We start from the raw sequence: 21,457 nt of genomic DNA on the forward strand, positions 1-21,457 counted from the left end.
CATAAATGGAGAGAAATGTGGAACGCACACCTATAGCCAAAGTAAAAAATTGGGTGCCAGTCTGGAAAAAACTTAATAAGTACTGTGGGATGACGGCACACCAAAAAAAATCCAACAAGACAAATCTTAGAGAATAAATAGGAGGTTTATTGGACTGAACCAACGTTTCAGTTCCTCACAGGAACTTTCATCAGGGAGTGAAAAGCTTTGTGCACAGTGAGACGCTTAAATTCTGAATATGGCGCCAAAAATGGTTGCTGAGCAACCATTGTGTTAGTGTAAACAACCCAGTGATCGTGCCACCTGGAAGTGAACTAATCCCTAGAGGCTTCAGAATCACCAACATCCCCACTTTGGGACGTAGCAATCCTGACTTCTGTGCTAAATGGTGTGGGATTCTAAATAGATGCTCTTTTGATCTGATCCTGTTGGTGGTTGAACAAGTGGGCAAAGAACTTATTACAGTCAAAGAAGAGATCAAACGACTGGAGGATCAACATCTGGAAACACTAAAAACAGACACCTCATCTGATTGGATCGATAAACTTCAAAAACTAACTGATAAGTATAAACAGGATTTGACACTATTTAAGCAGAACAAATTGACAAAAGTAACAGAGGATTATAAAGCAAAAAGAGTGTATGGATGGCTGATGGGTTTGAGAACGGATAATTATAGAGCACCTCCCCGTAGGAGACGACACATACCAAGAATATTCCAAACTGTAGACAGTTCAGATCAGTCAACAGACTCGGACGCTGCATCAGAGAACATAAACACCAATTCTTTTTTAGGGGTGGCTACAAGGTCTCAGAGAACAAAAGAAAAAACAGGAGGAGAAAGCACACGAGACGAGGTGGGAGGCATAATAAGAGGAAAACCACCAAGGGGCAGGAAAATATAATCTTTAACTTAAGTCGACACACATTGTCTGCAGGAGAAACATCACTTTTATCCAAAGGTCTCTCATTCGTCCCGAGTGTGGTCCCAGATACCTTTGACCTATTGGTCGATATTCATAAATTTCAGAGGAAACTAAAACTGAAAGAATTCTTCAAAGACTCAACAATAAGTAAGACACCGCTGTTTAAGAACAAGAGTACCTTTGAGCCCCCCAACACCCCCGCCCCGATCAAAACCTTTGGCAACATCTTAAGTAGAGACATTATGAATATGAAAAAGGAATCCAACCCTAAATGTAATCTGACTCCCCTAGAGAGACAAGCAATCAAATCCCTCAAAGCAGATCGGGATTTGGTAATACGGGCAGCTGACAAAGGGGGCGCCATTGTCCTATTGGACTATACGTACTACAGAAATGAAATCTTGGAACAATTATCAGACACGACAACATACAAGTCCCTTCCTGGGGACCCAACCATCAAATTCAAACGGGAACTAGATGAGTTTCTACTACTGGCTAAGAATGCTGGATGGATAGACCAGGACACGCATAGATACCTAGTGACAGACCACCCGAGAACTCCCATAATTTACACACTACCTAAAATTCACAAATCTTTGTCGGCTCCCCAGGAAGACCAATCATTTCCGCCATTGGTTCCCTCTACCAATCTATTTCTACATTTGTGGATTACTTCTTACAACCAATTGTACAGACCATGGCATCCTATACACAGGATTCTAGTCATGTGATCAGACGACTGAACGAGCTACACTGCATCCCTTCTAACAGCATACTAGTAACAATGGACGTAAAGAGTCTTTATACTGTCATCCCGCATGACCAGGGGATCCAAGCCTGCAGAGAAGCTCTTATAGCCGCACCACCAAACGCTGTACCCACAGAATTCCTCATACAACTTCTAGAAATGACTTTGTCCAGGAACTTCTTCAGATTTGAAAAGTCTTTCTATCTACAGGTGTCTGGGACGGCCATGGGAAGTGCATTAGCTCCTTCATATGCAAACATATACATGTTAAATTTTGAATGTTCCCAGATCCTTCCACTAATCGGTGTGTCTATACTGACTTACTTTCGCTATATCGATGATTTGTTCATGATCTGGGTGGACACACAAGAGGCCCTTCAGCGATTTCATCAACATCTAAACGACTTAAATAGCCCTATTAAATTTACTATCAACCATCACGCGGACAACATTGACTTTCTGGACCTAAACATTTACATCAAAGACTCTAAATTGGGCACTAGGCTATACAGGAAGCCTACGGACCGCAATTCTTTATTGCACGCCTCCAGTAACCACCCGCCGGCCACAATCCGTGGAATTCCGTATTCCCAGTTCCTAAGAGTAATACGCAACAATAACATAAGAGAAACAGCTGAAGCACAACTTCGTGACATGTTTGGTCGGTTTCTTGAAAGAGGCTATTCTGAGGAGTTATTATGCACACAGTTGGATAAAGCTCTGCAACACACGCAAAGTGATCTATTGTCTAGAAAACAACAGAAGACTGAGACAAATACTCCTATGATTTTCACCACTACCTTTTCAGCCGCATCAAAACATCTTACCACCAGCATCAACAAACATTGGCCCATGCTTAACATGGACGAATCTCTTTCACTGCATGCAACCAAAAACCCATGATGGGATTTCGAAGAGGCAAATCCCTCAAAGATTTGTTAGTGCGCACCGATTTCAAAGGCACTATAAGTACAGACCCCACCTGGTTGGCGCAGAAGAAGAAATTGGGGTGCTACAAATGTCCAAATTGTGTAACATGCAGAAGCTTATTGACAGGCCCTGATTTCCCACATCCACACACTGGCAAAAGAATCAAGATTCGAGAGAGACTAAGTTGCACTTCCACATACATTGTCTACATTATTTCCTGTCCATGTGGCAAAATACTATGTTGGCAAAACATGTACTACTCTCCGAGAGAGAATCAGCAATCACCGCTCTGCCATTAGCAAAGCATGGAAGGAAGGAAAAGCAATGCAACCTGTGGCTAAACATTTTTTAGCGGAAGGACATACTCTCCCAACGTTTAGGTGTATGGCCATAGACCATCAACCTCCATTGGAAAGAGGTGGCGACCGTGAACAAGCCCTACTAAGAAGGGAGTCCAGGTGGATACACACGCTGGATACTGTATCCCCCCGAGGTCTGAACGAAATACTTCCACTGGGGTGCTTCATATGAACATACCTATGATTACCCACTTTTGGACTGTTTGCCTTGATTGTGGACTGTTATAACCTATTTTGTTCTGCCACTTGATATTCATTGTCTCTTGCTATTGTGTTATTTCCCCCTTATGTCTTAAATCTTTCTTTGTTCACAGTCTATGCCGTTAGGTCCATGTTTCCTTGTCACCCTACCCATGATTTAGCCTGGCAGTAGGAACCCACGGGCAGTACCCCCGATACACTGTGCCCCTTCTTTGGTCGACCTATGGCTGACACTGACCCAGTATCCCTTAATGTTGTGGGAGAGGCGCAAATGTGGGCAAGCATTGGCCAAACAAAACCCAACAAGGCTAATTACAGCAGGGTGTATTGGTCAGCGTTAACTCGCAGACCATACATTCATAACGCTGCAGGGCCTGGGCTTTGGGAGATACAGCAGGGGAGCGCCACCGTTGCTATCTTTAGCAGCGTTGGTTACAGCTCCTGGCTGTCAGTCCGAGCGGAATGGCCTCCAATCGCAGGAATGCGCAAGTATGCGCACTACGTACTAAGCTCCGCCCCTTCTGCGCCTGCAAGCCGCGAGTCACACACAGCGCACAGGACCCTGGACGGGGACTGTGTCTGGCCATTGGTACACGATCACTGCGGGGTTAAGGGCCCAGGCCACGGCTAATGAGGTAAGAACTCCTAACTATGTGACAGGCGGCTTTGTTTTTATTTTTATTCACTTCCAGGTGGCACGATCACTGGGTTGTTTACACTAACACAATGGTTGCTCAGCAACCATTTTTGGCGCCATATTCAGAATTTAAGCGTCTCACTGTGCACAAAGCTTTTCACTCCCTGATGAAAGTTCCTGTGAGGAACTGAAACGTTGGTTCAGTCCAATAAACCTCCTATTTATTCTCTAAGATTTGTCTTGTTGGATTTTTTTTGGTGTGCCGTCATCCCACAGTACTTACATATATATATACATATATACACATATATATACACATACATATATATATATACATATATATATATACATATATATATATATATATACATATATATATATATATATATATATATATATATATATATATATATATATATATATATATATATATATATATAAAACAAGGGAAAGTTGTGCTCACCACTATTTTTTAAAACCATTAGGCGGGGGTGCAATGAGGCTGTGACCACAAAATACATATAGTCAAATACAAGAGTCCTCTGCACTCAACCCATTATCAATATATTTAAGACAGCGACATTTTGTGCATACTGCTACTAAAAAATGCCTTACCCTTTAAACAAAACAGGGATTGTTTGTCCATATATTGCAATATATTTAAGCTGGCCAACTACGTCAAAGTCATCCCATATCTGGCCAGTCCTATGCTCAATTTTATCTGATTCATTAAGAATTCTATTGCTTCATTATACATTTTACAAAGGGACTAGGTATTACCTGCAACTTAACTTGCTGCTTTCAAAGTAAACCTCCATACTTGGCTGCCCTTTTATTAGACACCAGTGGGATCACCTGACTATAGCTGGGAAGGGTGGGAGCTACAACATGGAGCTGGTCACTGCTCCTGTATAAACTATAACAAACAAGGGAAAGTTGTGCTCACCACTATTTTTTAAAACCATTAGGCGGGGGTGCAATGAGGCTGTGACCACAAAATACATATAGTCAAATACAAGAGTCCTCTGCACTCAACCCATTATCAATATATTTAAGACAGCGACATTTTGTGCATACTGCTACTAAAAAATGCCTTACCCTTTAAACAAAACAGGGATTGTTTGTCCATATATTGCAATATATTTAAGCTGGCCAACTACGTCAAAGTCATCCCATATCTGGCCAGTCCTATGCTCAATTTTATCTGATTCATTAAGAATTCTATACATTATTCTATGTATAATGAAGCAATAGGTGCAAGTGTACATGGGTGCTGTGAGTGTGTGTGACCCCCCCAATCCCCAAAAATCTATGTGTGAGTGTGTGTAAGTGTGAATGTAAGTGTATATTACTGTAATAAGTGTGTGTTGGTGTGTTTTTGTGTGTGTAAATGTTACACTTACCTGGGGTAGATGCTGCAGATCGTTGATAATGGGTCCCACGCAGCAGATCTCCAGCTCCAACGATCATCAGGCATGTGGGGGCGGAGCTGGGCGGAAGTGAAGCGCAGGCAGCAGGACGCATAGGAAACGCGTCCCTGCTGCTGCTTTGGGGCCCCTGGGCGATCGCGCCCCAGGGGCCACACGATCCCCTGCTCTGCTCGTTGTCTAGGGGCAGGGGATCGTGAAGGAGCGGAGCGAGCGGCTCTAACAGCCGCTCCTCCGCTCGCAAACCCGGAAGTGCTGCAGAACGTAGAATCTACGATCTGTGGCACTTTGGTCCTTTGATCCACAGAACGTAGATTCTACGTTCTGTGGCACTTAAAGGGTTAAAAGTTTCCCACATCTAGCAACTCATAGCATCCAATCAGATGTGGGTCTTTTATTTTTACACTCTCTCTACTATACCTACTGTATATATCAAAAAGTGATAGTAGGACCAACACCTAGATTTAATTAATTTCTTTTTATTAACACATTGAATAAAAAGTGTCCAATTTTGAAAAATAAATAAATCTAGGGAAGGGAGTGCAGGCCCTACTATTTTCAGGAGACAGAGGTTAGCCTGTAGCACAGACAGTAGCCATAAACCATCGTTAGTAGAAATTCTTACCAGACCAATGATTCTGATGTCTGTGTAATCAATAAAGCCAGCTTAGAGGACTAGAAAGTCAATAACTTTACTCCTGTAGTAATAGTAAATAGTGTTCTCAGGACAAATACATGCACTAAATATGTTCCTGCGCATGCATATTTCTTTTTAAAAAGAAAAAGCATGCATGTATGGATTGTGTTGAGGGGCAGGGGGAGGCTTTTGAATTGTGGGTGTGCATTGCTGTCATGCAAAATGGGAGAAGTAACTTATAGAATTTAAAAACATGTCAGTGGAGAGAAACAGAGCAGAAACTTTAGAGAAAAGGGTCAAACATTGGAATTTCATATCAGCAGTTTAGTAGAGGGGGTAACTTTTCTTTAAGTGACAAAACTTATAATAAATCCAAAACATTTTCAAAACATTAAAAAGGATACATTTGAAATGACAGCACAGAACAGATTTTCCTAAGAGTTGTAACCTTTTTATTAAAAGGCAGGGCAAACATTTAATAACATGCAATACCAAAACAAGAAAAGAACACGCATCCACACACAAAACAGTCCAACAGCAATTCAACATAAATAGACTAACACGGCTTCACAAACATATCACACAGAGGCAACACAAAGCAAACACTTAAAATAGATCTGGAGAAAAATCTAAAGGAAACATTAAAATGTATTAGCGCCAAAAGAACCATTTTAAATCTACTTCATAAAATAGATTTTAGTCCTATTAAATGGAGCTTTATAAATTAAACGAGTCTGTATTTACCACTGCGTTTTCTGAGTAGAACTCAAATTATACAGTTTATGGAATGTGACATCCAGCAGCGTAATTAAAACCGCAATGACTATGACAGGATTTACAACTTTAGCATGTGTCTCGTAGTGCATGATTACTTTGGGTGCACAGCCTACAGCAGAGTAACACCTACAGTTAACAATGAGAAATTATACATTAAATGCAACTGAAAACCTCTTTACACGAGTTATGCCTTTCTCTACCTCCAGATAACCTGTCTGAGATACTCTGATGCTGTGAACAGAGATTCATAATATTAAATGAGTTAGACAGAAACCAAGAAGAGGACTCAAAATATTAAAGGAGAAGTAAAAGTAAAATTACTGAGTGCCAATTTGTTCATTCCTCTTCAGTGCATCTAATTGCTAAAATGCTACCCTAGGTTGGTGTAAAAAAAATGCACCAATCCAGGGTACTTTATTCTCAGTCACACTGCTATCTTTTTTATTTTTCCCAAGTATCCCCTGTACCTACTGAAGCCGTGTGATTCTCTAATGTGAATGCACCCATGCACAGTACAGAATAGGGGGCTAAGAAAGCTTGAGACAACAGAAAATGGCAGAGTGAGAAGTAGCCCAGGCCTATGTATTTTTTGTGCTGATCTGTAGTAGCAGCTTACCAATAACAATCACTGGGCGAAGTAGTGCTCTCAGTGATTTTACCTTTACTTCTCCTTTAAAATCATGTAATGCTTTTCTATTGGCTCATATACAGTATAACACCTTTGTTGTATTAGATTAGATTAAAATGGAGTACTGACAAATTATGTTATTAGGGTGACAGAAAATATACAAGAAACATCATAAATCAACATTTAGAACATTTATAGAACATTTTTATATTACAGTTTGTTTTACAACCGGGTCCTCTTGATAATTTTATTATTTTCCAGAGGTTTTAAGTGGGCAAAATTTGTCAATTTGTGGCCAGCTTTAGGCTATGAACACGATGAGAATCTCAATGCCCCCAATCCATTCAGTGCTTCTTTTTATACAACAAAGAAAACCTCAAGTTGATGCCCTTGGAACTGTATGCACACAAATTGTTCATCATTCCTTGCATTACAAGTATGTGTTCAAAAAAATCAGTGGCTCAGTATGGGTACAGCACAATTGTGTGCGTGTGAGGGCACAGAACAAGCATTCCTTTTTTTCCAGTGTATTTGTAATTTACATGCCTATTTCTGAATGCTACATTCTGAACTCTCATGTCAGTATGCGTTTTTGTTATTAATGGCACACAATACCCCTTTTTGACATAAACTCACTCAACTTGGGTCATGCCAAAGAAGTGCTAAAACACTATTTGAACTGCCGACAATTAGTTTTTTTACATAAACCAGACTGAATTTCAATGGGGGAATATTTTTTTCCCTTCAATACTAGAGATGATAGAACACTGTATAACATAAACCATGTATAATCCCGAAACGCATCCCTACCCATTTGTGCAAAGTTTGACAGTTTCTATACATATACAGTACTACAGAAAAATAAATAATAATAATATGTGTGTGTGTGTTATTTAGGGCATGCCAATTTCTAGCTGAATAAGAATACAACTGAGTAAATGATCTAGAATCTTCTGTGGAGAATTTAGAAAGTGCAGGGTGTGGTTTGCTGTGGCAGTAAGGGTCAGCGGGTTCTCCTAGTCAAGTTGCCAAACTGCTACTGCTTACAAGGCAGTAACGGTAGAGACTAAAGGAGTTTCTTCAATTATTTTGAAAGCTTTGGATTGTAAAACATATTTTTACTTAACACTGTGCAAGCCGGATTTACATAGTGGGCACCCCTAGGCCCACTGCCATTCGTCGCCCCTGTCCCCTACCCTTTCATCATCTGGACTGGAGCAATGGGGATTGGCGCATGGGAAATTTAAAAAATGATTGTATCTCCAGCGCATCCCCAGTGTTTTTGAACCAATATGGGTGTGGTTGGGCAGCATGCCGCCCCCCCTAAAATACTGCCGCCCTAGGCCTGGGCCTAGGTGGCCTTTCCACAGATCCGGGCCTGACACTGTGGGCAACAATTCACCACTTTAATCATGCCATGCTAGAAATTGTTCATCATTCCTTGCATTACACGTATGTGTGAGTGTATTTTGTGTGAGTATTTGATCTTGATTTATTTTTCTTGTGGATTTGTATTTCTTGGAAAAAAAAAAAAAAAGTGGCTCAGTATGGGTACAGCACAATTGTTTGCGTGTGAGGGCACAGAACAAGCATTCCTTTTTTCCCAGTGTATTTGCAATTTACATGCCTATTTCTGAATGCTACATTCTGAACCTTCATGGAACGTGTCAGTATCCGTTTTTGTTATTAATGGGACACAATACCCCCTTTTTGACATAAACTCACTCAACTTGGATCATGCCAAAGAAATGTTAAAACACTATTTGAACTGCCAACAATGTTTTTTACATAAACCAAACTGAATTTCAAAGGGGGAACATTTTTTCCCTTCGATACCACGGATGACAGAACACTGTATAACATATAAGCCATGTATAATCACAAAAAAAGCATCCCTACCCATTTGTGCAAAGTTTGACAGTTTGTATATATACAGTACTACATAAAAATAAATAATATATATATCACACACACCCATATACACACATACACGTGTGTGTTATTTAGGGCATGCTAATTCCTAGCTGAATAAGAATACAACTGAATAAATGATCTAGAATCTTCTGTGGAGAATTTAGAAAGAGCAGGGTGTGGTTTGCTGTGGCAGTAAGGGTCAACGGGTTCTCCATGTCAAGCTGCCTCAGGTGGAACTACAAGAACTGCTACTGCTTACAAGGCAGTAAAGATAGAGACTAAAGGAGTTTCTTCAATTATTTTGAAAGCTTTGGATTGTAAAACATATTTTTACTTACGGACACTGTGGGCAACAATTCACCACTTTAGCTTGTTTAATCATGCCATGCTCTAAATAAGTCTTTCTGGTTTTACTGAACATGCTGTCAACAAGTTAAAAAAAACAGAAATTATTTAAAAATACTTTTTACATTGTGGCTGTCAAAATCCCCCCTCAATCCTTACACTCGCCCAAGGGAAAAATCTGACAATAAAAGAATGCCTAGGTACCTTCATAAGCTGTAACTGGCTTTCATTCTTTCCTGAATTTGCCGAGATATTTACAATAAAATAAATGTACAGCAGGGCACACAATGGCAGTGATTAGTGCAAGATTTGCTTAGTTTTGATTTGAGAAATTCCTAATTTTTAATTGTAAGCCTCTCTCACTCCATTTCCTGACTCTTGATCAGCAGCATTCATGAATATTGTAATCTCTTTATGAGAGTTCCAGTATGAATCCATTATATTCCTATAATAGGTTTGGCAGGAGGAGTCCGGGTGGTTTGGGCTGTACACAGTTGATCCAGAAATTTGCACAGCTGGTATGATACTGGTGCCCACCATAGGAAAGCTTAAAGTTATCATTTTTTGAATTAAATGCCTAGAAAAAAGAAAGAAAGAACGGGAATCAAAATATAGAGCTTACTCCAGATATGGCACATACACTTATAAAGGCTGAAAATTTGAATGAGAGACTGAAATATAAATAGAAAAGGGCCTGAATATAAAAATGAGAAATAAAAAGTAGCAATAACAATACATTTGTGGCCTTTGTTTTTTAGACGTTAACTTTTAGCATGTAACAGAATGGCTAATTCTAAGTCAATCGACCATCATTTTTCTTTTTATCATAGTTTTTGAATTGTTTGCTTTTCTCTTCTGACTGTTTCCAGCTTTCAAATGGGGGTCAAAGAACCCCATCTAAAAAAACAAATGCTCTGTAAGGCTACAAATGTATTGTTATTGCTACTTTTTATTATTCATCTTTCTAGTCAGGCTTTTTCCTATTCATATTCCAGTCTTATTTAAATAAATGCATGGTTGCTAGGGTAATTTGGACCCCAGCAACCAGACTGTTGAAACTGCAAACTGGAGAGCTGCTGAATAAAAACCTAAATAACTCAAAAACCATAATAAAAATTGCAAACAAATTGTCTCGGAATATCACTCTCTACATCATACTAAAAGTTAATTTAAAGCGAACAACCCCTAGACACTTGCTATCTGCTTGGTTCCATATGTGACTAACAATTGTAACTTAATGCGGATGTTGACCCAGAACAAGAAGTGATTTAAAAACACATAGCTGAACACATATAAGCCCCCTGCTATGCAAGGACTCAGACAAGAAAGGAAATTATTATCCAAGCACCCAACATTCCATAATTCAGGAACAAATGCACATAAGAATAATTAGCCAATAAACATATATAATATGTTAGGTGAAAATATGAAATGTTTAAAAAGATGTAAAAGTTTGCTACATGGGCTGGACAAATGGTATACTTAAGATCTGTTATTATGGGGTGTCATACTTTTCTAGGATGTTCCAGTGCAGGGTTCTCTTCTTTCTGAAAATGTTTAGAATAATAAAATAAACATATTTGCCTGGACAAAGTAAATCCTTGAGCTGTTACCTGAGACAGCAGTGAAGTGTATACAGAGAAGTGTAATAAAAATCAATATGGGTCATTTCTCTAAATGGATGCAATGCTGAGCATATATTGAAGAATTGAATATTTAAAAAAAACAAATATACCAAAAGCTCAGGTCTAAGGAAGCACATTACTACACACTGGCCCTCCAGCTTCACTGCGGCGCAGGGTTAGTTTGTATACCAGGTTCTAGGTTGCACTGTCATTACAGAAAGAGCCATGGTCTTTCTATTCACAGATGCAGAATAACGAAGATAGAGAGGCTCAGCCTTCAAAGAAAACGTTAAAGGGATACTGTCATGAATTTTTTTTTTTCAAAACACAGTAGTTAATAGTTCTGCTCCACCCGAATTCTGCACTGAAATCCGTTTCTCATTAATTTTGAAATCTGACATAGGGCTAGACATATTGTTAGTTTCCCAGCTGCCCCCGTCATGTGACTTGTGCACATGACCAGGCAAAATGACCTGAGATGGCTGCCTACACACCAATATTACAACTTAAAAAAAAAAAAGTACATCATAAAAATCATGACAGCACCCCTTTAAATCCCACAATGGAAAGCCATTACTCATCTATTGTTAACCACCCAAGCATAAATTCCACCTTCTTCCCTTAATTCTATGAAAACCAAAAATTCTTTTGGCAATTTTGTATGCAAAAAAAATGTGAATTGATCAGATATAACGTTGAATAAAATCTTTTCCACAGGCTGACAAAGCAGGAAACAGAAACCCCAAATTTAAATACCCTCAACAGATACAAGATATAAAAATTCAGTTAAAAAGAAAAAAAGGGATAGGCAGACCAATGAAAGGTATAAGAAGTTAAATCTGTGATTTAACACAATTCTAATGTGAGCTGTCTTTCAAGCATGGTGAAATATTAATTCTGGTCACTTTAAAAATGTAAACACATTGCTTCTCCCTGTGAAATCTATTTTACGGCACATTTTTAGGGAATATCTAATTTTCCAATACTAAATTCTATTAGTTAAAGTTTAAAATCAAGCAGTGACATCAGGGTTCTATGTGATCCTAAGAACCAATGGTTAGCAAAGCCTGCCATCTATTGGCTAATGCAGTGGCGTAACTAGATATAATCTACAGTCTGGTCATTTCCCTATGGGACCAGACTGTAAATTATATCCTTATAAACGGCGCGTTCTTGCGTCAGAACGCGCTGATTATAAGACAGAGAGCACTTGCCACGGCTCTCCCTGTAGTTGTTACTCCACTCTGCCCCCCCTTCCGTCTAATTTCCTAGACCAGCTAACGCGCTCCTCCTAACATACTCGCAAGTCATCCAGTCGGCTCCGTCTAGTGCCTCACGTGATGACGTTCCCAGCTCCCTCCTCGCACGCTGCGTCTGCAGTCTGGCTCCCCCTCCCTCCCACCATCTCAAGTTTCGGTTCCTCTGCTTCGCAGACATCAAGTGACAGTCTGCTCTGTCTGGCTTCCCCTCACAAGGCCCCTCTCCAGTGTCGCTCCCCTCCACTATCCGGTACCAGTTTCAATCTCTCTTCCTTTCCCTCTCCTCAGCTGATGACGTCACCCATAGCAGGCCACATTAAAAGAACTAAAAGACCCAGAAGAGTACAGATGCAGGTACTTAGTCCTAAATAAGGGAAACAGGGTAAACCAAAAACTGAAGTCAGCCAAGGGAACAATTACAGACTAAAATTTACAACTGTATAGAACGTTAAGCCAGATATGTAGTAAAGTCAGCTATATAGGAAATAAACCACTGCACACAAAAATTGTAGATTATAATGCATAATGTACCCCCAACTTAAATTTATAAAGATATTAGAAGTCACCTCGGAGTTATGTGACCTGTATAAAAGCACTTGGCCTGCGGCCTCGTGCTTTTATATGGTCACATAACTCCTCGGTGACTAATAATATCTTTATAAATTACAGTAGGGGGTACATTATCTACTATATTACTGGGCCCCACAGCAAATTATTTTTCAGGCCCCCAAAATGTTTAGAGGTTGACTTGTTTCTCCAATATTTATTGAAACTGTATATGAATTAGGGCCTCATGGGGCCCCTATACCTCCTGGGCCCCCCTGCAGCTGCAGGGTCTGCTTCCTCTATAGTTACGCCCCTGGGCTAATGTGTACCAAATGCATCATTCATTTTCTTTGGATTCATTCTTTTATGTCAGAGACTTAAGAAACTACAGAAACAGAATAATTGGATTTATGTACTCACTGTTAAATCCGTTTCTCTGTAGTCGACAAGGGGACACAGGAACTAGTGGGGTAAAACTCCGTCCCTCCAGGAGGCAGGACACTTTATTAACAAATGAAAAGAGGGGGCGTGCCAGTAACTCCTTGGCTTTACCCCGGTACTCAGTGACGGAACTAGGTGGTGGAGGGCCCTGGTGCGGGCTGTGCAGCCGGGCCCCGCCCCCCACCCTCGTCCGTGCCGCAGCCGACTCCAGCCAACCTGACTGCCGGGGGGCCCTGCGGGGGTGCGGCCCTGGCCCAATTGCACCCCCGGTAGTTACGCCACTGCCGGTACTTCCTCTACATACCTTAGTTGGTACCAAGAGTCTATAAGACAGCTTCTCGGTCGGCATAGAAGTAGAACAGCTGCACAGAGCAGTGAGGTAGATAGAAGATTGCTTGCTTACATTAAAGAGGTTTCAGCTTATATACCTTTTTCACACAATACATTCTGTTAATTCAGCAAAACAAATACATCACAATGACAAATTGTTTCTATATTCTATTAACAATGTCACAAGATTTACTCATAACACACTTTTCCTCAAAACAAATTCTTCCTATTTTGACATGACCTTATTTACCTCCTTTACTATATCATGCTAATAATACATTTATCACATCCATTATACCATTGTATCTAGTCTCATGACAGATATATGTTTTCCCTTTAACATACTAGGCGTCTGTTTCAATTATCAGAACTACACATAGACTTCATAATTCTGCTTCTACTATACTGGATCAATAAACAATCACAAATACCGATTATAAGTTGGTCCCAAGTACAACATTATATTAATCAACCTAGAAGTAGAGGTCAAATAACATCAATCTTTAGCATGCCGGAGCCCTCTAGTGACCAAACAGAGGTACAACCATATATACTTAAATAATTCTCCAAAGGCATGCTTATAAGTAAAACATATACCGTAGTTTATTACATCAAAGTATTAAAAAACATTAGAAAAACCCCCTAGAGCGCCTAATGCGTTTCATGCTTACCTAGGCAAAATCCACAAGTACCAAGTACAACATTAACCTTTGACTTTCCTGAAGTTGAACTAAAGTACATTTCAGAACTTCTTTTATCTAGGCCTTAGTGACTCCATTTTGTTTCCTGTGGTTATAGCATTCCATAGAAGACACCGGTTTTCTGGCTTTTAACAAGGTCGCTATTACATCTGATGAGAATCCCTGCTTTCTCCAGATGGACTTCTCAACCTCCATGCCATTAAATTGAACAGCCCTGGGTTGGGGTGCTGTATGGGCCCCTGACAAAGCAGATCTGGTCTGCGAGGCAGCGGTATTGGTGTTGTTGTTGACAATTCTTGCAGATCATGGTACCATGTTCTTCTTGGCCATGATGGCGCCACGACAATCACTAGCAGATTCGACTGTTTTATCTTTTTGAGTACCCTGGGTAGCATGGGTAATGGCGGGAAGACATACGCCAGTCTGAATATCCATTTTTGTGTCACTGCATCTATCCCCTCTGCTAGGGGATCTCGGCTTCTGGCAAAGAATCGAAAAACCTTCCAATTGTACCTGGATGCCATAAGATCGATCTGTTGGAGACCCCACTGCTGAACTAGATCCTGAAATACTTAGTGATGAATTTCCCATACTCCTGGAACTATTTCGTGCCTGCTTAGAAAGTCTGCCTGTATGTTGGTGATTCTGGGAATGTGAATCGCTGACAGCAGTACTTCGTTCTATTCTGCCCATTCTACAATCTTTGTTACTTCTGTTAATGCACCTCTGCTTCGAGTGCCCCTTTGGTGATTTATGTATGCCACCGCTGTCGTTTTGTCGCATTGAACTCAAACTGCTCTCGTTCTGAGTAGTGCTGACCAGTGAAGAAGTGCTAGACTTACTGCTCTCAATTGTAGCACATTTATTGGCATATGTGTATCCTGCTGGAGCCAAGCCCCTTGTGCCGTTTTCCTTGCCACGTTACTCCCCATCCGGTGAGGCTGGCATCTGTTGCCATCACCGTCCACTCCGGTGTGGCCCATGATTGTCCTTTGGACAGTGTTACTGGGGCTAGCCACCAACTCAGTGAGACCTTGGTCTCCTGTGACAGAGGAAAAGTTTGCAGAAGAGAGCCCCTCTTCCACCATCTGAGAATGTCGGCTTGCAGAGGACGGAAGTGTATTTGAGAGAAAGGTAACGCCTCCATCGTCGAAACCATGGAGCCCAGTACCCTCATTGCTTGATGAACCGTTGGCCTGCGAGATAATTTGAGGTTCCAAATCTGCTTCTTTAGCCTGACTTGTTTTTCTGCTGGGAGAAACACTCTTTTCCTGTATGTCTAACTCCAAACCCAAGAAGATCATCCTTTTGGTTGAAGCTGAGATTTGGCCCAATTGATCTTCCATCCAAATTGTTGTATTAGAGACACTGCCCTTTCCCGAATGGCTAGTGCTTGCTGTTCTGATCTTGCCTTGATTAGGAGATCGTCTAGATAGGGCATTACTGATATTCCTTGGATTCTTAGGGTCGCTGCCGTAACCGTCATCAATTTTGTAAACACTCTGGGTGTGGGTGACAGTCCAAATTGAAGTGCTACGAACTGGTAGTGTTGGTTGGCGAAAGCAAATCTCAGGTATTGGTGGTGTTTCGACCATATCGGTACATGTAGATACGCATCTTTGATATCCATCGATATCACGAACTGATCCAGCTCCATGCCGCAAATGACTGACCATAGCGTCTCCATTTTGAACTTCACAGCTTTGATGAATTTGTTCAACCCCTTGAGATCCAGTACAGGTCGGAATGTTCCCTCTTTCTTTGGAACAATGAAGAGGTTGGAATAATAGCCATAAAATCTTTGTTGCTGAGGTACTGGAACAATTACTCCTGTCTGTTGTAGCGTTGTAACACAATCCTGAAATGCCCGAGCCTTGTTTGGATCTTTGGGAACCGAGGACATGAAGAACCTCCGAGGTGGACTTGATGTGAAGACGAGATGATAGCCTTCTGTCACAATTTCTCTTATCCACATATCGGAAGAGTGTTGGAGCCATACCTCCCAGAACCGCAGAAGTCTGCCCCCTGTTGAAAACTGCGACCCCGGAGGGGGTTCCCCGTCATGCCGAGGTAATCTTCTCCTGGCTAGGCTTGCCTTGGGGCTTGTTTGGCTTCAGCTTGGTCTCGGCTTGTCATTGGCCCTATTATGAAAGAATGATCTTCGAGGTGATGACATGCATCTCGTGGATCTGTTGCTTTGGTCACGAAAAAACTTTCCGCGCCGAAATGCATTCACGGATCGGGATTTTGATTGGGGAAGAAAAGTACTTTTACCCCCTGTCGCTTGAGAGATAATTTTTTCGAACTCTTCGCCGAAGAGACGTGACCCCTTAAATGGCAGTGCTGTCAGTGATTTCTTTGAACTGAGATCTGCCAACCAATTCTTTAACCAAAGTGTATGTCGTGCGGCCACCGCTAATGCCGCTGTACGAGCTGCCAGCTGTGTTGTATCTAGAACTGCCTTGCAGAGATATAATTTGCTGTTTGAATAAGATCCGCTCTAGGAGTACCATCTTGGATTCCTGTAATGAGAGATTCAGACCAGGCTTCTATTGCCCTACTGACCCATGCTGACGCTAGGGATGGGCATATTGCTGCCCCTACAGCTGAAAATATGGCTTTTAGAAGAGTCTCTAAACGCTTATCTGTTGGATCTTTGAAAGCTGCTACGTCTGTAACAGGAAGAGTTGTATTTCTAGACAACCTTGAGACTGGCGCATCTACCAGTGGAGGAACACCCCATTTGTCAACTAACTCTTTTGGAAATGGATATGACTTCGAAAATGTTTGTGATGTTTGGAATTTTCTCTCAGGTGTGTCCCACTCATCTTGGACCACTGCAAGTAATTGATCATGGACTGGAAAGCAAATTTCTGACTTCCGCTGCCTTTTGGAAAGCCTTTTAGCCTTGGGCTGATCATCTTTTGACTCTGATTTCAATACATCTGTAATTGCCTTAATGTACCTTCCACATCGTGGTAAAGGTCCTTGTCTCTGCTCTTCCTCTCCTGAATACAGAGGGGAGGAAATAACTTCTCCTTCAGATTCTGAACTGGCAAAACTGCCCTTTTTGGGGCTGTGCGTTTACGCTTCTCTATTGATAGTTCCCCCATCTTGGGCATCGCTTTCCCAATTGATTCTGCAATGGTATCAGCTATAGATGGCATTTGCTGTAAGGATGCCAGTGGCTGGGATAACTGTATGGCCCACAATGGTGCTGGGATTTCCTTTGATGCCCCAGATGCTGAACCATGTGCAGTCTCCTCTTGAGACAAACCTGCTGGCTGGCTACTCGGCAAATCCTGGTCTTCTGCGCCCCCTACTGGCAATATCTGTCCAGGAGAGCAGACTTGACAGAGAGACTGGCCACTGCTAAATTTAGTGCGGCACTTTGTGCACGCTAAATAAGTAATTTGTCCTCACCCCCCCACGAGGGAATAATGCCCCTGTCCTACCTTCCGCCATGGATGCTAGGAAGTACCCTGGGTGAAGTAAGTGTGCATTCCCTTCTGCCCATTTCTGCGGTCAGCCTGCACGCCGTTCAATGCGACATTCGGCACAATCAGCAAGATCCTAAAATGGCCACCGATGCCGAAACGCACTTCTCGCGATGCTGGTGATGTCGTTCCGCCCGTAGCTATTGCAAACCAGGGCGACGTATGGGTAGCGGTTCACTCCGATCCCTTACCCGCTCTAATAGGCATCTCCTCATGCTGCCACACTATGCCCAGCAGGCGGACTTGGCGGACTTGGGTACAGAGAGATCCTGTCCCGAGTCTTACCCCGGGTGTCAGTGCTAACCACTGACCGCAGTCTCCTTTCGTTGGGTCTCTCTAGAGACCATCTTCATCCACCTCCTGAGGCAGGACACTTAAAAAACTAAGGTATGTAGAGGAAGTACTGGGGGTAAAGCCAAGGGGTTACTGGCACGCTGCCTCTTTTCATTTGTTAAGCAAGTGTCCTGCCTCCTGGAGGGATGGAGCTTTACCCCACTAGTTCCTGTGTCCCATGGAGACTGCAGAGAAAAATAGCTTTCTCTTTATTCCTTAAAAGAGATCATTGACCCAGAGCAAGCGCATTTAAAATCACTCTGTATCTGGCTCCAATCAACCAAACGCTAATGAATCCTTCATTGATATGATACTGCTTCAACCAGTAAGAGATCTTTATTAATAAAAATACAGTATTGTATTTCAGACTAGCATAGCTATTCTACCTATTCACCTTACAGTGTTGCTGCTAAAGCATTTCAATTATATTTTCCTTCAAATACAACTAAAGCAAAGGAAAAAAAAAAGCTGCAGTCTTTGAAAAGAATTAAGGTTAAAGCACAAGACTTGGCAGATTTTGCTTATATACCTGCCAATACTCATCTATACTGTCACTTTTATACACCCATTTACCTTGTTTGCATAAAGGTAGTGATCAAACAGGTTAGGACATTTCTGTCGGCTAACGATAATATCTCTGCATGTATTGCCTATCTGACGATATCCATGGATCCACTACTATTTTGTGGGACAAAACTTTCACATGATTATGGTGTGTCAATAAATGGCCAGCACATCTTCGGATTTATTTTCCTTACTTAATCCTACAATTTAAATCTGAATGCTTAGTTTTAGATTACATTGAAATAAACAAATATGGGAATGTTTGTCATACTAGGAATAAAATCTGAACATCTATGGCCATCGTAATTCATTTTATCTGTCAGATTTATAAACAATTGCATGTCAAATACAATATAATACACAGGAGTTTGTATTGTTTCCGAATTTGGAAAACCAGGCAGCCAGTTTTGACCCGAACAGCCCTTCAAAAAACCAGGCTGTCCAGGTCAAAACCAGTCAGGTGGCAACCGTAGTTTTCTCATATCCTGAAATGACATATACAGGTATTCAGTTATCTAGACAACTCCGAATTACGGAAAGGCCATCTCTCATAGATTCCATTTTATCCAAGCTTTTAAAAATTATATCCTTTTTCTTTTTAATAATAAAACAATAGCTTGTAATTGATCCCACCTACGATATAATTAATCCTTATTGGAAGCAAAACCAAATAGAAGAGGGGGATGGTGGCCAGTACGAATTTCAAACGAATTGTGTCCAATTCCTTTACGGTTGCTCTGTGCTGCGACTGCTACTGCGATCCAAAATAGAAGAAGGAAAAGGAACTCCAGCAGAATTACTGCAAATAAACTATAATTCCGAGTGGTGGCAAACAGGATATGTTTCGTATTTGCCACCACTCGGAATTATAGTTTATTTGCAGTAATTCTGCTGGAGTTCCTTTTCCTTCTTCTATTTTGGATCGCATGGAAGCAACACCAGCCTATTGGGTTTATTTAATGTTTATATGATTTTCTAGTACACTTAAGGTATGAAAAGCCAAATGTCTGAAAGATCCCTTATCTGTAAAACCCTAGGTCTCGAGCATTCTGGATAACAGGTCCCATACCTGTACCCTCTCTATGCAAGTCTATGCATGTGCTCTCCTTTACCAAGCGCAGCTGTGCTGGAAATTTGAGAGTACAGTGTCATTTGACATACCAGCAGAAAATAATGCACATACAGACTGACCGTTACACTTATAACTAGTGATTCATGTACACATGAAAAAGGTAAAATGAATATTCTCATATTCTGGATTACCAATTATGAATATTTTAGGCCTCATGATCCCAAATTAGAAGCCTCTAAAGATAAACAGGTACAGCTACAAGATACTATTCACTGAAGCTGGCAAGCAGCTTCTCTGCTAGTTCAACACACCACACACTGTCTTTTGACAACTTAATAGATTTAAGTGGGGGACCAATTCTCATAAAGTACATATATGTAGGATTTATACCATACCTTACTGCGAGAGTCTACATTTAGTAAGCACACTCCACATGCCAGCTCCGGAGCATTTTTTATTCCTGGCCGCAGCATGCAGGAAGAAAAGTCTAAAGCACTTTCATCTGGCTGTAAATATAATAAAAAAAAACAAAACAGTTCCACGTTTGAGTATTTTATTGTAATTAACGACACAATAAAATAATTACAAATTATTAAATAATTTCACAAAAATAACGAAGAGAGAAATTAGGAGAGCCCTAGAAATATTATTACATGCACAATTCCCAACCACCTTGAGAGAGTATAGACCAAGCAACAGTATACATTGATTATTTATAAAGCAGTGATAGATACAGTACAATATTAATTGCGACTAGGATAACTGTGACCGTCTTCACTTATATTTTGTGTTATTCGGCCTTCTGATTACTACGTCTACCTTTATTTCTGTAAAAATATTACCTATACAGCATTATGTTTCCATAGATTTGGTAACTTAGACTCATAATAGCAATATAGACTGCCATGTAAAATTCCATCCAATAGATCTAGCCTCAAGTCTAGAAAATATAAATGTCACAGTACACACTTGTGCTTGGATCCTTCTCAACCTACAGTTTTGTTTAAACTGCTGATATAATATTTCTAGACCCTTCAGGGCACAGCACTCTCCTGGATTTGATATATTTTTCTAACTACTCCTTCTTTGTCTCTTTTCTAGGTGAAACCTCCCAACTCACTGTTGGGTACCTCAAGGCTTTAAGCTTGGACCACTACTCTGCTAGCTATACAATACATCTCTCTGTTAATTCCTTCGCATCAAATTCACACCTCTTCCACACTAGCCTGCCACTTACTCATTTATCTTCTCTACAAACCATTCAATGTAATATTGCTATTGTTGGATCCTAAATAGTCTGAGGTCTCCGAGGCCTATATAATCTCTGGTTCATTTTTATGCCATTTTCTATTTCTAAAGCATATATTTCAGATTGGATATTTTGCTTATGTATGCAGACAGAAAAATGATTGCACATGAGGAGTCTCAAGGCTAGCTGTTAGATAAGGTGGAAGATGGTTTTATAAACAATATGTTGTGTTATGATACAACCTTGGGCTTCTAGGTTACTTAGAATAATAACTAACAAACAAATTATTTTGGAAAAAAGTAATAACACCT

At 40.8% G+C, this 21,457-nt stretch overlaps 1 protein-coding gene across 3 annotated transcripts in view; it reads right to left on the reverse strand.

Annotated features, from left to right (window-relative positions):
- Positions 1 to 6,300: 6,300 nt before the first annotated feature.
- The window catches only part of synrg.L (synergin, gamma L homeolog), a 53,549-nt gene continuing 38,392 nt past the window's right edge, over positions 6,301 to 21,457 (reverse strand). For 2 of the 3 annotated variants that reach the window (XM_041581961.1, XM_018246469.2), the window contains exons 17-19: positions 20,293 to 20,403; positions 11,041 to 11,076; positions 6,301 to 10,106 (exon numbers count right to left, since the gene is read on the reverse strand). In XM_041581961.1, coding sequence (XP_041437895.1) covers positions 9,975 to 10,106; positions 11,041 to 11,076; positions 20,293 to 20,403 — 279 coding nt within the window. In that variant the 3' untranslated portion in view covers positions 6,301 to 9,974. The remainder of the gene's footprint in view (positions 10,107 to 11,040; positions 11,077 to 20,292; positions 20,404 to 21,457) is intronic. The other variant, XM_018246470.2, reaches the window with a different exon arrangement.

Source organism: Xenopus laevis, chromosome 2L, assembly GCF_017654675.1.
Source record: "Xenopus laevis strain J_2021 chromosome 2L, Xenopus_laevis_v10.1, whole genome shotgun sequence".
NCBI lineage: Eukaryota > Metazoa > Chordata > Amphibia > Anura > Pipidae > Xenopus > Xenopus laevis.